The sequence below is a fragment of the Primulina tabacum genome, chromosome 2, assembly GCF_025594145.1.
Source record: "Primulina tabacum isolate GXHZ01 chromosome 2, ASM2559414v2, whole genome shotgun sequence".
NCBI classification, from domain to species: Eukaryota; Viridiplantae; Streptophyta; class Magnoliopsida; order Lamiales; family Gesneriaceae; genus Primulina; species Primulina tabacum.
This window is the reverse complement of record NC_134551.1, coordinates 9,511,630-9,529,470: the sequence shown is the minus strand read 5'-3', so window position 1 is coordinate 9,529,470 and position 17,841 is coordinate 9,511,630. Positions and strand designations below refer to the sequence as shown.

The following is a 17,841-nucleotide window of genomic DNA, read 5'->3' as shown; positions in this document are numbered from 1 at the left end:
AAATAGGGCTCACATTATACATTTCATCAAAAAAACTCATCTTAAATTTGTGGGTTTTAGTTATAAAATAGTGACTGAAGAAGAGCAAAAACAATAAAAAATAGCAACAACAACAAAAAAGTAAATTGTCACAAAAAAAATCCGAAATATTTATAAAACAATGCTCCTCCAACCACAAATTGTACCGCAGCATCAGTCTTTTATATTTGACTGCAAGTCGTCCAGATATCAAGTTTAGTATATTTTTGTGTGTGAGATGCTAATCGAATCCTAAAATCATACACTTAAAATTGTTTAACATATTTACGATACATAGCAGGCACTTTGGATTTGGGATTGTGGTACATTAGAGAAATCAAACCAATCTAGTAGGATTTATTTATCACAATTGTGCGGAGGATTTAAATAAAAGAAAGAGCACTATGGGAGAGTGTTTCTAATTTGGAAATAACTTAGTTCCGTGGTATAGTAGGAAGCAAACTGTATATCACTCTGTAATGTAGAATCTGAATATGTGGCTGTTCAAAGTTGTTGTTCTCATCTTCTATGGATGAATCAAATGGTAGAAAACTATAGCCTTAAGAGTAGGGGTGTTCAAACTTGGATAAAACCAGAAAAATCGAAAATCCAAACCGAAAAAACCGAAAATGGAACCGAACCAAAAGCCGAATTTAGTAATTCGGATATAAATGTTAAAACCGAAGTTTATTTGGTTCGGTTTCGGATTATATATGTCAAAATCGAAAAAACCAAAAAAACCGAAATTTCAATAAATTAATAAATTTTTTTTATATTTTTATTGATATTATATATTTTGATATGATATTTAGTGAAATAAAAACTATTTTGAACAATTTTTAGGTGATTATTGTTTGTTTAATTAATTTAGACAATATTTTGTTTGTTTAATTAATTTAGACATTATATTTAAATATTTCACTACGAAAACATGTAAAAAGTTAACATATTATATTTTACAATATATTTATATTATTAATTTAAATAATTATATTAAAACCGAATTAACCGACCGAAATAACCGAACCGTTTTGGTAGAAAACCGAACCGAACCGAAGAAAAATGGTTCGGATATCGGATTATATATTTCTAAAATCGAAAACCGAAAAAACCGAAATAAAAAACCGAAAACATAACCGAACCGATCGATGAACACCTCTACTTAAGAGTGAGACTCTCACTATGTACTGTGATAATTCAGGCACAATTGACATCTCAAAAAATCTTGTACAATATTCTCGCACAAAACACATTACATTAGAGATCATTTTATTTAAGATTTAATCAAGAAATGCTTGATCCGTATGAAATTTTTTCGGACTAACGGTTAACTGACGGATATATTCACAAAAGCATTAGATTTCCAGATCCAATCTTAGGAAATCTCTCAGCATGTGTACATTCTGATTATTTGCGGATTTTTATTGGATGTTACAACATCAATGACAACACCTAACATGCATGTGCATTTTTTAGACATTAAGCATTCTGCACTTTTGATTCATTGTCTTATATGATGTCTGTATTGTGCTGGTTAATTTCTTAATGTGCTCTCAATTACTCTCAAAATTTAAATCAAGAACTTGATTGTGATGAATACTCTGCTTTAGTCAAAAGTATTTAAGGGATGTTTGTGTATTCCAAGTTCTTATCTCATGTGAAAAGTGACTTGGAGAAACTAGAATAAGAAGGAAAATATATATATGTAGAAAAAATGCAAAAAGCTAACTAGAGGAGTCCAATGAAGACCTTTTTTTTAGTGTGGAAGCTATCATTTCTATCTCAAAATGCAAAATAAAAGAAAAAAAGCTACCTAAAGGAGTCTAATGAAAACAGTTCTTCTAGTACGGGAGCTACCACTTTTGAAAACAAAAAAAGTCACAATTCTAAATGTTGTCAAGATATGTTTCCAACATCGGTTGAAACACCTCACGAGTGAACATGTTGGGGATCGATGAAGAGTTTAGAGGGGGGTGAATAAACTCTTTCCTTTACTGATAGATTTTTCAAATGATGCTAAAATCCTGTTTGAGATTGTAGTTTTTCTTGTTCAAGGTTACGTCTTGCAGATCACAATAATAAGTGAGGAAACAACCCGATGGAGTAGGGTGAAAAATAGTAATAGCAGTAGGCAATACAACAGTAGTTGTTTCTGGAAGTTCGAAGATAAAATCTTCTACGTCTCCCCTTCTTCTGTTTCCAGAAGGTATCACTAAAAGACTTTGGATTTTACAGTACAACACTTGTACACACCCACTTCAGCAGGGCTTATCTTTTGCCTACTGAAACTCTTAGTAACTCAACACAATATGATTCAATATGACAAGATTCTGGAAAAGACTCTTTTCCAGTTTACATACTCTTCTTCAAAAGAATATCGAAAGGAGTTTTACTAGAAGAGATTAAGAAACAGCAATACAAAATGATCTCCGAAGATCAGATATAAGATATTAAGCGTGTACTGTTTTTCTGCAAGTTGAGCTTGGAAGATAACGATTTGTTTGCGGTTGCTCAAGGTAACGTTGGATAGATAATAAAGTTAATCAGTGTTGTTCTTCAAATGGGTTTGATCCATATATATAGATAACTCGAATCCAACGTCTATAATCAAAACGGCTTCTTTGACTTCTGATGAAATCAGCTTTATTATCTGAAAAGAGTCCTGCAGAAAAGTTTCAGAACAATGAGTCTTGTTTCATACCAAAACTGGTAAGACGTAATAAATAACTTCGTACAGCATTAATGTTACAATTAATACTAGAACTTGATAAAGTAACGGTAACATTTAAGACTTGTTCTGTTAGCACAGAAGACGTTAAGTTACTCTAATTTTAGACTGAGTTCTGCTTCTCTTTTTCTAAGTTCTGAAGACTACTGCTTTTATATTGCCTACCTGATTTTAACTAACAACCTGCTGGTTTTGATTCTTATCGCCACAATTAAGTTATGTCTAACAATTTTCTCCTTTGTGGTGATGCCAAAACCTGGACGTTAGCAAAGATAGATAATGGTAATATAAAACAAAACAAATATATTAAGATAATTAAACAACAAAAGTTTTAGTTATCAGTGCCAATGTCCCTGAAAATAATTTCATCATTCTGAGCATCAGCATTTTGATTTCTTCTGGCAGAGGATTCTGCCATGTCTCCAGTTCTTCTTTCTTCTGCTTGTCTTCCTTCTAGTTCTGTTTCTTCCCCCTTTTTGGCATCAACGGCCATAACTCGAGCAATTAAGTCGTTCATACGCCCAGAGAGATTCATAATTCCATTGTTTAGCATCTCCAGATATGGTGCCTGATGAGATACTCATTCATTTAGAGCATTAAGAGATTGAGACTCAATCTTGACATCCATAGATTCCATTGTGGTGGAGACTAAACGAATAAAATCATCATGGTCATTGAGTAGTTGGAGAATGTCAGTTTGGCCGAGCATGATGGCACCCTGGCTTCTGGACACATCATGTCTAAAAACAGTGGTCTCAGCAAGCATTTTTCTTACAGATTCCGCCGTGCGAGATATTTCTTTAGATATACGGTCTCGGAAGAACGTTGAGCCACTCACTTCTGCGACATGTTCACGAGATAGCCGCTTTACTATCTCCGAGAGATTGTTGAGATTTCTTTGCAGAGTTTCTATCTCAAATTCCATATTAAAGATTTCTGGTTCCGGAGATGGAGTCCTTGTGAGCATACGATGTTTGATTTCAGCAACATGAGCAACATGAGCAGAATGAGCAGCTGAATCAGAGTCAGAGTCAAACACAACCAATGCAGTAGAGGTTGTAAGCTTTGGTGGAGCAGAAGGAGGGATCGCATCCGATAGAGCAGTAGAAGGACCAGGTTCAGCAGAGCTTTCTTCAGGAGCAGCAGAGAAAGGAGGTGCTGCAATAGTTTCCTCAGCAGCAGATGGAGCAGTAAAAATTTCCTCAAAAACATTAATTTGTTCAGGAGCTGCATTCTCGTCTTGGTGAACATCTTCAGTGTTCTCCAGTGGTTGCTCAGAAGGGATGAGTTCAGATGATCTATTCAATAGAGCTGTCATTTATGCTTGATGTTCAGCAGAAAATTTCTCAAGATTTGGCAATGGGTTATCATATGATGCTTTGAGATTCGGGTGGAGTTTTTGAGAGTACCACACCCTGATTTGATTTTGGTGGAGCAGCAATAGGAACAATGGACTGAATGAATTCATCCACCGAGGCCAGCTCTTGAACAAAGATCAAAGACGATGATCGAGTAGGCAGTTCTGGTGATGCAGGAGTACTCGAGACCTTTTCTTTTAAGGGAGCTGTGGTCCTTTCCTCAACTGGCTGTATCTGCAAAAGTTCAGGACACTTCGCACGCCGTGCCGCGTTGCGCGCGCACTGCCCTGCGCGCGGGTCTGCCCGGAACAGTAACGGGCAAATACGAAATTTTTTTTTGTTGTTTTCTGGAAAAAAAATAATTTTGATGGTGCATCAATTTTTCTGAAAATTTTCTTGTGTTGTCAGAAAAGAATTATTCAATATCATTTAAAATCATATGATTCAGAAAGCCTGGCTCTGATATCACTGTTGGATCTGGGTTTTCTACGCGCCCAAACGCAGTGGAATTTTTAAAATTTTTATTTATTTTGACAATCAAAATATGTTTTGCTTTGGGCTCTCGTATGATTTTATCGTAAACATTCATAGGGAGTTGAAAATTTAATACCTTTGGTGATTAAATCACTTGACACCAACTGATCCGATATGACGGATCTAGCTCTTGATGAATCCCTACGAACTTTCTTCAAGAGACTCTTTTCTTTTCTTCTAATCAGGTCAACGACTGGATGATCTATTCCTCTTCCAATTTGCACTAGAAAATTGGGAGAAATTTTGCGTTAGAGATCAAGGTTTGAGAGACGGCTCAACCTTTTTCCCTACAAGGAGGTGGCCGAAATTTTTAGGGTTTTTGGGAGAGAGATTTTAGAAATTTTCAATTAGTGGTGGCTAGGGTTTTGACTCCTCACTTATTTATAATTAACCCATGACCTAATATATATAATTAACATTAATGAGCTTGATTAATTAATTGTGCTAGTTCAACTAGTTTAATTAATTTAATCCAAGTCCATTAAACTTTATTTATTAAGTATGTTAGACTTGTACTCCTACAAGCCTATTAAATAAACTTCCCACCAATTTTAATTTAATATTTAATCAACTCAATTTTTGAGCTTAATTAATTAAATTCATTATAAATTCAACATTTGAATTTATTATTTAACTTATAAATTCAACTCCTTGAATTTATATCACCTCCAAAATTTAATATCTAATAAACCCAACATTTGAGTTTAATAAATTAAATTATCAAATTTTATAAATTTAACTCCTTGAATTTATTCTCTCAAAATTTTAATTATCATAAATTCAACTCCTCGAATTTACTATATAATATAAATTCAACTTCTTGAATTTATTCTCTCAACGGGAACAAACGATCGAGTACTTGTGTGACCCTCAATAGTTCAGGGATACAGCTAGCCGTGGGTTCACAACTCTTTGTGATTCAGGACATAATCCTTTATTCAGGCTTACCCTAGTTAGCCCCATTCTTTTTATCAACACCTTGATCAAGAATGTCAGAACTCATTTCTGATTGCACCCATCGGATCATGGTAAGAGCGTCTAATAGCATCGCCTCATGATCCCCTAGGTATCGCTGATAGTGCTTGCAGGAACCAGTCGATTATAATTAACGTACAGTACGGTCCCTTCATCTCATATATCCCGATCGAATCTGCAATCATTGGTTCATCGAGGGTTGCATATTAATTCTATCATTATGTGATAACTATAATAGTGGCATCGCATATACTATTGGAGAACTCCTTCTCCAACGTACATCTCATACTCTGGCAAGAGATTCCATGCATTATTATTACGTCAGATCACATAGGATATCCACACCCGTAGGTGAGCAGTGAATCCCCGAGTACAATGCACTAACTCCTATAAGTGTCGCAAATGTACCCAACCTCGCCACCTGATGACTCTCCTTGGAGCCGGTAAACGAGTCAAACCACAGCCCTAGCATATAGAGCCTCAGTGTTGTCCCGGGTCGTAAAGACTAATTGTGTACAATCATGACCACGAACTTATCCTTTCGATGAATGATAACCACTTGGAAAGTCCGAGGGAGGGTTGTTCGGTAAATTCATCATATGACTACCCATCTGCATGTTTGGACATCTCTATGCCCTTACCAAGAAAGCAGTACACAACATCACAGATGCTAGTCTCGAGCTCAAGCGACCTTTATCCATGTTTTAGGCGGCTGAATCGACTAGGAACAAATTTAGATCATACAGTGTTTACAAACGAGTTTCAACATCGAATTACGATTCATTTGTATTAAAGTATAATCAAGGTCTTTATCTATGTTGTTCACATGGGTATACAGATAAAGAAATAACAAACCATGAAATAATGAATTATATTAAAATAAAGATTGTTAATTACAACTGAGTCAATAAATCCATAGCCAACAGTTGGCTTGCAGGGCATCTACTCTAGTAGGCCGACCACCCCTCACCTAGACCATGATGTGTAGCTTTCAATTAAGCTTGAATCGTAGAAATCAAACCCTGAATCGCGCGAATGGAGGTGATATTCGTGACCTGTTTCTGTGCGTGTATTCTTTCTGGCTTCAGTGAGTTTCTTGGCTTCCTTTTTGGTCAATTTTTGGTATAATGGCAAGGTTTAAGGGCATCTCCAACCGTCCTCCATAATGGAGGAATCCTCCATTATGGAGGATGAAATATTCTCCAACCTTGCTCTATTTGTTTCCTCCATTTTAGAATATGCAACAGTGATCCTCTATTTATGGAGTATCACTGTTCATATGGAGGATTGAAAAGGAGTGGGAAATCATTACAAAATAGATATTTTAAAAATTGCAATATAGTCCTTTTGAAAAAAAATTAGGAAAATATCATTGTTCATCGATCGACTGGTGGCTTGAAGAAGAAAGGATCGACCCACACACAAGCTTGGTCGACTCACACCCACACTTGGGTCGACCAAAGAAGATTTGGTCGTTCTTTGGTCGACCAACCAAAGCACCATGCTTTGGTCGACCAAGATAAAGCTTGGGTCGACCTTGTTGATCAAACGTTGTTTTAATTTTTTAAATGAATTAATTATAATTTACTATTTATAATAGTTACCAAACGGAACTAATGAGCAATTTAATGACAAAGAAATACATAACACAATTTATTACAAAGACTTATTATCGACTTAATTTAAATTGATAAACATGTGATATTTTTAGATATAAAAACATAAACAATACTAAAAGTGACATATCAGCAACAATAAAAAAAACGCACACACAACAATAAAGATAAACATATTTTTAGTTCATTGCAATCATGAGAGTAAATTAGTACGGTGTAAGGTCGGACTCGGATTGTGAAGTTCCTCCGAGGAACTCCCCAAACGGTGTAGAAGTCCTGTCAGAGCCATCCCCCGTCTCCATTCTTTTCTGCCAAATTTTTTGTTGTTCTTTTATCAAGTATGCACGGACTTATTCATCAACGCACATAGGATTCATCCTTAGTATTTTATTTTCTTCCTTAAAAGCCATTATCGCATTCCTTTGTTTCTCAATATCAATGAGCTGTTGTCGATGTACCTCAGCATTCTCCATCATAGCCACCATTTTCTCATTACATTTGGCCATGGTGGAGATGTCCTTCAAGTGTTTTTCAGTAGCTTTTCTTTTGGGTTTGGCCTTTTTTATGCCAATTGGACGCTGAGAACTCCCTCCTGACAAATTATCTTCATCCAGGTTTATAGCAAACCCAGATAGCCCTGGACAATCGGGTGTCGATGATTCGATGTTGGGAAAATAGTCAGAATAGGATGAGTCGATACTCCCTTGGTTTGGTATGAAATTAGATAAAATAGCGTTTGATGACCTAAACTTCTCTTGGTCCTTAAGTAAAGACCATACATGATCCAACCACCAAGTCGACCCAGCCGATTGCTTAAATAAAGCTTTTGCTTGATCCAACTATAACAAGGTATGAATTGTATCTTAGTTACAAAATGTAAAAAATATAATTTCACAGAAATATGATAAAGAAAATTAATTACTCACAATGTCTTTCTCAGAAGCACCACTTGGACGGCTAAGTTCCACCTGGCTAACACATGAACTAAATTTTTGGACAATTTTGTTTATGTTGAACCAGCGACATTGGAGGGCCTTAATAGTTCGAGGCTCTGTTGATTTACCGGTGAGTTGTTCGTTGTATGTAACTGCCACTCGTGACCATAACCTATCGCGTGATTGGTTTATACCAATTATTGGATTTTGGGAGACATCAAGATAATCCACCACGAGTAGTTTGTCCTCCTCGATTGAGAATGCAACACCACGTTTAGATGAAGTCATTTGATCGTAAATAATTATTCAATTTGTAGGAATGGTGTCATTGCTATGAATGATACTTCAATTTATAGCCACAACATTTTGGATAATAAATCTGGATTAACGGTCTAAATTAAATGATATCTGATCTGACGGTATAAATTTAAATTAATTAGATTGATTGGTTTTGGGATACAAAATTTGACTGCAACGTGCCTTCAGTTGGCTTTTAGTGGAAATACATAGCATGTGACAGCTAGTATATGGACAAGAATTGACAGATGAGTCATCTCTGATTGCGACTAGACACTTGTGCCAGCTGACTGCAATGTGACAACCCTTCAGTTGGCTTTTAGTGGAAATGCATAGCCCATGACAGCTGATATATAGACAAGAGCTGATAGATGAGTTGTCTGTGATTGCGACGTGACAGCTGACTGCAACTAGACAACCCTTCATTGGCTTTTAGTGGAAATGCATAGCCCGTGGCTTTATTGAAATGCTTTTATTGAAATGCTTTTAGTGGAAATGCATAGCCCGTGGCTTTATTGAAATTCTTTTAGTGGAAATGCATAGCTCGTGGCTTTATTGAAATACACAACCAGTGACAAAAAAATTAGTTAGCTTTTATTCCATATAATATTTAAAAGAAATTACAATATTTAAAATAACTAAAATAAAAAATGTCATCACTTATTTAAAGACCAATGGCTTCTTCATAATTTACTCATCTTGCTCAAAAATGAATTTTCATGAGGGAGGTCCTTCAAGTTTTTCTTTCTACGCGTCTTCGTCGTCATCTGACGACGAAGATCAACCTAGTGCAAACATAAAGAATGAGTTAAATCGCATTGACGAACAACAAACGGTTTTAAGCCAACTCATAAACAGTGCTACCGTTGTCTCCAATTACTTCCAAGAATGTGATAATTTGCACCGTCGAGGCTCGATCCCTGGCCATGTTGTGATTAATCGAGACAGATTAGCCGCTGAACAACGCTTGTACAATGACTATTTTCTGAGTCTCCAATGTACAATGAATCAATGTTCAAGTGACGTTTTCGAATGTCTAATCGGCTATTCTTGCGAATTATGGAGTCCATTCAACAACATGATAACTACTTGGTACAGAAAGTAGATGCGTTAGGGAGGCCCGGGTTGTCCCCATACTAAAAGATAACAGCCGCAATGCGTATCTTAGCATACGGTGCGGCGGCAGATTCAACGGATGAGTATATTAAAATCGGAGAGTTTACTGCGATTGAAAGTTTAAAAATATTTTGACGGGCTGTGGTGGAGGTGTTTGGTGACTGGTATCTTCGGTCTCCCAATGCTGAGGACATTGAAAGAATTCTCCTTATTGGAAAACAACGTGGATTCTCGGGGATGCTGAGAAGCCTAGATTGTATGCATTGGAAGTGGAAACACTGTCCAACAGGTTGGGCTGGACAATATGCTGGTCGTAGCGGAAAACCAACAATCATTTTGGAGGTCATAGCAGATTACGAGTTGTGGATATGACATGCATATTTTAGTTTGCCATGTTCAAACAATGACATTAACGTGTTGTCAAAATCTCGTCTCTTTGTTAATTTGGCCAATGGGGTAGCTCCCACCGCTAACTTATGTCATACAAAGAAAAGAATACATCATGGGATACTACCTAGCAGATGGTATATATCCAAAGTGGGCCACTCTGGTGCATACAATTCACAATCCACAATGTCCAAAGAAGAAATATTTTGTACCACGACAAGAAAGTTGCAGAAAAGATGTTGAACGAGCATTTGGAGTGCTGCAATCAAAGTGGGCGATAATCACTGGACCTACACAAGTTTGGAGCAAACAAGTGCTGCATGATATCATGACAACATGCATTATAATGCATAATATGATTATTGAAGATGAAATGGAATTGAATGTGCCAGTCACAGATTATCGCGAGGCACCCATCCCAGATGTTGAAATGTCACGTGATGAGCATGCCCGATTTCAAGAGTTTCTTGCACGCTATCGTAAAATAAAAGATAAATCGGCTCACTATGCACTCCGAGATGCTCTTATTGACCATTTAAGGGAGGAGTACAGTAATTCGGAATATTAGTAATTTTAATGGTCAATTTGTGTGTTGTTCTTTAAATCATATGTGTCGTTTATGTTTGTCTTTATATCTATTTTATGTCTGTATGATGAATGTTGTCTCTTGTTTGTAATTTGATGAAAAAATAAATGTATTGTTTTAAATATATCGAGTCGAATACACATGTAGTTGTGTCATGTTTAGCGAATTAATTAAGTTTAGTTAAAAAATATATTATGAAATTAATTAATTATATGTGTGTGTATGTGTATTCGAAAATGAAATAAATTAAAGAAGAAAGTATTTGGTAATATTTAGAGGATGTGGGTCGAAAATGAAATAAATTAAAGAAATAGAGTATTTGGTAATATTTAGAGGATATGGGTTGAAAATGAAATAAATTAAATAAATAAAGTATTTGTCTGTGAGCCCATTTACCACGCCCAAACAAGAAGCCCGGCCCAAATCTAAAGATTAATTTTCAAAAAAAAAAGAAAAAAAAGAAAAAAGAAAATCATGAATCTTCCTTTTCTCTTTCCTCCCTGTCTGCATCTACCGAAGTCCTTCTTATCATTCTTTTTCCAATTCGAAATATTTTTTATCGATTGTGGCTGTTTCGATCATCCAAAAATTAAAGTAAATATATATTTGGAAGCTCTCGACAAGGGCTACCTATTGATACTCATTTTGCAAGGTTTTTCAACAACCCTGTTCGAACCCTTCGGTCGTGGCTCGTTCGAATTTTGCTCTTCGCCTATATTTTGTGTTCTTTCGAGCTTGGAAAACTGATTGTATAGTTGTACTCGAAGTTTGAAGTGTTTGAGGTAAAAATTCAGATTTTAGGATTTCGAATTTTGGGTATTTTAATTCAATTGAGTTTTAACAATTAATATGTATTGTATTATTTATTGTAGGTGTTATTTCAAAGCTAATTAGAGGTATCTAACAGATTTTCAGAATTTATTTGGATTAATTTCGAAAATTCAGATTTAATTATTTGAGAATTTATGATTTTTAAAATGTTAAATCGTTATTGAGATGTGTTTATAGTATTAGAAATAGAAAATGAAAATTTTGGAAATTCCTAGTAAATATCGAAAATTTCATATTCGATATGATTGAATTTTTGAAATTTCAAGTTGTCCGGTATTGAGAGATTTAAGTTAAATAAATCGCTATATTTGACTTTGCGATTAGTTTAGAAATTTTAAAGCCTAAATTATGGATTTTCGGAATTTTATGCTAATTATCAAATATTGAAAAAATAAATGGAATTTGATATGAAATGTATTATTTGTCACAGGATTGGATTCTTTGAGAAATCCTTAAGAAATTTTAGTGGTAAATTAAGTATTCAGCATGAACTATTTTATTATGACGTCTATAGCGATGTGGAATGACGTTAAGTATTTTGTATGAGTTGTGGCGTGCTTTATGTGCTTCTGTGAATACGTGATTGCATTCATGCATTTATTTGAGTTGATACTATTGGTGCATAGCATTTCGAGCCTTGACTCCGTTGATTGCTATCATTGCTGATCTGTTGAGCTGTTGCGTCATCTATGGAGCGAGTGATAGGATAGATCACTCCTGACATCTTATCGATGGAACGAATGATAGGATTAGCACACTCCTGATGACTGCTCGAGGACTGACCGGGTCGCTACCGGACCCTCGATGCTACGTGCATGGATGAGCGGCGACATGATATTACGTTGTTGCATTCCTGGCACGGGTGGCCACTGTTCTTGTTGCTGATGCTTTTCATTTGGACTCCATTTTGGTATCCGTTATTTCGTTGTTATCGACGCGCATAGCATTGCATTTCATTGCATTTTACTTGATTTTATTTCGCGTCAGTTATAATTGTCATAATTTTACTGGTTCGTCATACTGGGGCCTGACCCTCTTTTCTGTTATGATGTGGTTGTTTTTGATGCCATTGCAGATTATCCAGGAAGATTTGACGCGTCTGGTGGAGCGTAAGGTAGCGATACCCAGTAGTTGGGTTGTTGATTGAGAGTTCCCAGATATTATATCATTGAGTCGTACTTTTGCTAGGGAATGTCCTGTGTAGCTGTACTGTTACTTTTTACGATTTTTTGGATTGTTGTTGCGTGATTGAGCCTTGTCGGCTATGTATGTGTTAGTCCTGGCCAGTGCGGCTATAGGCTTGTGAATTGCTGTTATGACTTTATTTCGAGTATATAAATGTTGTGTAGAACCCGAAAAATCAGATTTCGTATAAGCCATGCATAATTGCTACTATTTAAATTAAAAATGAATATTTTATATAAATATGAAGTGTTTGATTTATTTTAATAATTTTAAGTCATGATTATTTATTTTAAAAGTAGATGTTTAGTTTTATCTTTTCAGGATAAATACGCGAGGCCGGACCGGAGTTTGGAGATTAGAGATGAGGTTAATAATAAGAAAAATATTGCTAAATTTAATTTAAGTCAAAGAATGATTTAATATAAAAAAATATACTGTTTTAGGATTCATTTAAATTAATTAGAGCTAAGTTATTAAATAAAATTCTTTAGGTTAATATTTAATTAAATCTTAAATTAAAATATGTAAACATATGTGGGTGAATTAATCTAGATATAAAATATTCAAAGAAATTAAATATAACATTTAAATACTTAAATTGTTAACCATGCAATGCCATACAAGAGTTCATTTTAAATTAAGGTGTAAACACTAAATTATATAATAGATGTATTAAACCTCAAGCATTTAGAATACAAGATTTAAATAATAAAATACCATGCAAATTAGTAATATTAATTTTGGGTCCAACATTTAAAATATTTCAAAGGTTGGTAACTCTCAAGTCAAACCATCTCTAATTGCACTTCATGATGTATTCATTTCTCATTTTTGTAATTCACTAAATAGTAGTAAATTAAATACTAGAACCCACATCATTTTCCTCAAACCATTATCTAAACAAAGTATCGAGCACATGCAATAGGAATAAGAAACAAGAAACCAAGGCAACAAGGAATGAGAAACATTCAAAAACCATTCACCTCCTTTACTTGTACTCCCATTTTAATGTATGTTATGACCCATTTAACACTACTTATAACATTCATCTTCATTACTTAAATATCCTACACTAATATGCTCGAAAAATCAGAAGGAAACAACTGACAAAAATCGTGAAAGGCATCGGCTAGCAAGGGAATGAGAATCATTTCAAAAAATTCTTCAACTTCTTGTCTTGTAACTCCCACCTTAATGCATATAATGGCACCTTTAAGACCTCTTGTAACCATCACCTCCATTACATAACACTTCTCCATCCCTGTGACCAAAATTATCAGAAGAAACAGCAGCTTAAATCGAGCAATAACAGCAGAAACAAAGAAGGGAAAACCAACTCCGACTCCGTCGTTCGTCTTCGTCATATTGATTTGTTTTTGTGTCAAAACAAATTCCAGGCATGTATATATTGTTTCTTTGCTCTTCAATCAAGTCCTACAGATATTTTTAAAGCATTATATGTTTATGAATCACGAAACAACTCGAAATTTTGACAGCAACATTCTGAAATTTTGCACAGCCTTCTCGGCCCTTTTGTGTTCAACTTTACGGTTGGATTGTTTTTACTGAATCCAGGTGGTTGCTCGGTTCCAGGCTCACACGGCTGCTGTTAGGCATGAATTAGAATGTGTTAGGGTGTTATTGGTCCATTGGTTTGCATCCACACACTCACAAATAAAGGAATGACAGCAACATTTTTCAAAACTACAGATTTGAGCTTCGTTTTTGGTTCTTGGGTGGTTAAGGGGAGTATTCGAATCTTGGCTGTCCTAGGGACTGTAGCCACGGTTAGAACCCTCTCTTAACATGTCTAGGACGTGACCAAGGTGTCCTTTCCAAGCTTGGTTCATGGATCCATCAGAATTTCACAACAACAAAACAAGTGCAATTCGCTTTGTTTTTTTCATTTTCTGTGTGAGTGGGTTTCGGTTTTGGGGTGTGTTGTTTGGATTATGGTTGGCTCCTAGCCCGTAGCCATGGTTCATACAACACTCCATCATGTCTAGATCGAGCCATGGTTGATAAAATGGCCCTTGGAATGAGACAAGACAGTAAAATGGTTCAATACAACACACTATGCAGTAAGTGGTGCTCTCAGTTGGTATGCTGTAATTGTCCTAGGTGTTTCCTTGGATTGTGGGTGGCTTCTAGCCCTTAGCAATGGTCCAAGCCATGAATTAAGATGTTGGTAAGAGTCCTTGGGCACTGGTTCAAGCCCATGGCCATTATTTTCAGATTTTGCTCCACAAACATGCAAGCAACCACAGCTGCAATGTCTGTTTTTCTGACCACAACAATGGGTCACGGTTTTGGTGCTTGTTTGAGTTCTTGGTTGGCTTTTAGCCCATTGCCTTGGAATGGACAGTACCTCAATGAGTTAGAAAGGTCATGTTTTTGGCCGTTTGTGATTTGGTCGAGTTTAGAGGTCGTACGAGAATTTACGGTGAAAGGTGCCAAAATGACTCTCGAAAGAGTGTTTTATGTTTTTGGATTCCTTTCACCTATTTTCGTGTTTTTCAGTTCTTATGCATATTTTTCAGTATGGTTGGGGTATTTTTAATCATGGTTAAACGTCGGTTTAATGTTGGTTCGGGTTGGTATAATACCACGATTGTAAATCAAGGGGTTGGTCCTAATAGTCTCATTGTTGGTCCTATTGTTAAGTTTTTGGTTCTATTGTCAAGTTTAGGTCAAGATGATATTATTTGCATGAGTCACATATTAGAATTAAGTCGTAGCGGGCCTGGGAGCGATCCAACTCATCCGGTAAAATAAGGTTATAATTATATTACGTGCATAAAAATATAAAATGTTTATTTTTTAGATATATGCTATATGTCTTGTGGTCACCTTACGTTTATGGGTTTGGAAGTCGGTAGGCGCAACCGAGGACCTCTCCGCCCGGTGACTTACGACCGGTTATGATTATGTATGGGTACGGACATCCAGTCCAAGGGCTGTGATTGATCTCTACCGCCCAGTATACTGTGGTTTAGTCTGATCAGGCGCTCACGTTATGTTATGGGCCACTTGCTTAGGAACATTATCTCTACCCGAAAATTATGATATGACATGACAGAGCTCTATTGAGCAAAGCTTTTACGTATGATTTTCAGATATGCACGTAGTTATAATTATTCATGATACGATTTTCACCGTACGCTTTACGATACTTTATTTTTACGTTGCATCCGATTTTATGATATATTTACTGGTTATTCACGATATATACATGTTGAGTCTTTAGACTCACTAGACTTGATTGTTGTAGGTACTGATGAGGTCGAGACGGAGGGCAGTGGACCAGTGAGCGATCTTGGGACAACAGTAGTAAACCCGAGGACCTCATGATTTAATTTATGCACCTTTCAACATTCAAACTTTATTTTAACATGTTGGATATTTTTTTTAAATTACTGTTTGAAATACTATGTTGACTTCCGCTGTTATTTTAAGGTTATGTTATTTACATGTTTATTTTATAAATTGGGCAAGATATTCATTTATTTAGAAAAATTTTAATAATTCCGCAAAATTATGAATACGAAATACGGGCCTTTACAGTCGGTATCAGAGCCTATGATCTTGTAAAGGATTGTACTACTACTGCTCTCGAGAAGCTCATGAAGTCACGTCTTTGGTCTGTAAGTCTTACGATTACGCATTTATTTTAAAGCTCGAAATATTTTTACATCATGATTGCATGAAAGATTTTATGTCAAGATTACGATTATGCATTATTTATTTAAATTTAAAGAAATAGTGGAATTATGCATGTTGGTTACGTATGAGTTATAATTATGGACCAGCATGTCTCCTAGACGCCGTGTTGGACGCCCGAGAGGTGATGATGAGCGCCGTCATGAGGACGGTGAGGATCAGAGACAAGGGGTAGAACGAGGAGAGAGATTTACCACCATCCCCTCCACCAGACATGAATGCCCAGATGCTAGCTGGGATGACTCAGTTCTTCGCACAATTTGCGGGGAACAATGCAGTGGGAGCCAGACAGACGGGACCGGAGGCTATCTATGAGCGGTTCATGAAGATGCGACCAAAGGAGTTCTTAGGGACGTCCGATCCTATGGCTGCCGAGGGCTGGATTAATTCCCTTGAGGTTATATTTGAGTTTATGGGGTTTGAGGATGGAGATAAGGTTCGATGTGCGACCTATCTGTTCGGAGGAGACGCTCACCTATGATGGGAAGGAGCATCAGTGGCTTTGGATTTGACTATTTTGAGCTGGGCGTGCTTCACCGAGGTATTCTATTCTAAATATTTTACTGAAGAGGTGCGTTCGAGGTTGACCACGGAGTTCATGACCCTGAGGCAGGGAGACTTGACTGTTACGGAGTTCATCCGTAAGTTCGAGAGGGGATGTCATTTTGTACCCCTAATTGCTAACGATGCTGAAGCCAAATTGAGGCATTTTCTGAATGGTCTGCGGCCGATTTTACGCCGTGATGTTAGGGTGGCTGGCCCTACTACCTATGATGTTGCTGTTTCCAGAGCTCTAGCGGCAGAGCAAGACCAGCATGATATTGAGTGTGATCGCCAGGGTAAACGACCATTTCAGGTACCACACCGCCCTCCTCATCAGCAGCATCAGAATAAGAGACCTTTCCACGTTCCACCCAGGAACAGAGGGCCGCAGCAGCAACAACAGGGACGAGCAGTCCCGAGGACAGTGGAGTATCCAGTCTGTGCCAAGTGCTCACGTCGTCATGCTGGGACTTGTATGTATGGTTCAGGAAAGTGTTACAAATGTGGTAGAACTGACCACATATTGAAGAACTGCCCTCAGAAGAATATGCCTACCCAAGGCAGAGTTTTTACTCTTCATTCTGCGGAGACTAACCCGGAGACGATGCTCATGACAGGTATCCTAAATCCTTAAGTTGTATTTGAAGTTTAATGTTTTGGGTTAAGATTTTTAACTTAAAATTTATGATAGGATTGCATGTTCTAATCAGTGTTAGCTACGGGAATTTAGGCTAGAAGAACTTTGACCTTTGCATGTCTATAATCATAGTTCTTGTAAAACTATTGGGTTTAGCATAATATTCCAATCTTTCAGGGAGAATCTTTATAGCCGGTTCAGCTACGAAAGCCTTGATAGATTCAGGGGCTACCCATTCATTCATTTCAGAAACCTTTGCAAATTCTCTCAAGATCAAGACAATTGGACTAGACATAGCGTATTCAGTAGCATTACCTTCCGGAGAGGAGATGACAGCTACTAATGTGATCCGAGATATAGACCTTGAAATTCATG

General features: G+C 36.6%; 2 protein-coding genes across 2 annotated transcripts; one reads left to right on the top strand and one right to left on the bottom strand.

Annotated features, from left to right (window-relative positions):
* Positions 1–7,579: 7,579 nt before the first annotated feature.
* Positions 7,580–8,452, bottom strand: LOC142537477 (uncharacterized). The gene is made up of 2 exons (XM_075642989.1): positions 8,156–8,452; positions 7,580–8,068 (listed from the first exon to the last, which is right to left on the bottom strand). Exons 1-2 carry the CDS (start codon positions 8,450–8,452, stop codon positions 7,580–7,582), a joined length of 786 nt encoding a protein of 261 aa, XP_075499104.1.
* Positions 8,453–10,079: 1,627 nt separating this feature from the next.
* LOC142537476 (uncharacterized) lies at positions 10,080–10,532 on the top strand. The gene has a single exon (XM_075642988.1). The coding sequence runs from the start codon at positions 10,080–10,082 to the stop codon at positions 10,530–10,532; it is 453 nt and encodes a 150-aa protein (XP_075499103.1).
* Positions 10,533–17,841: the final 7,309 nt, after the last annotated feature.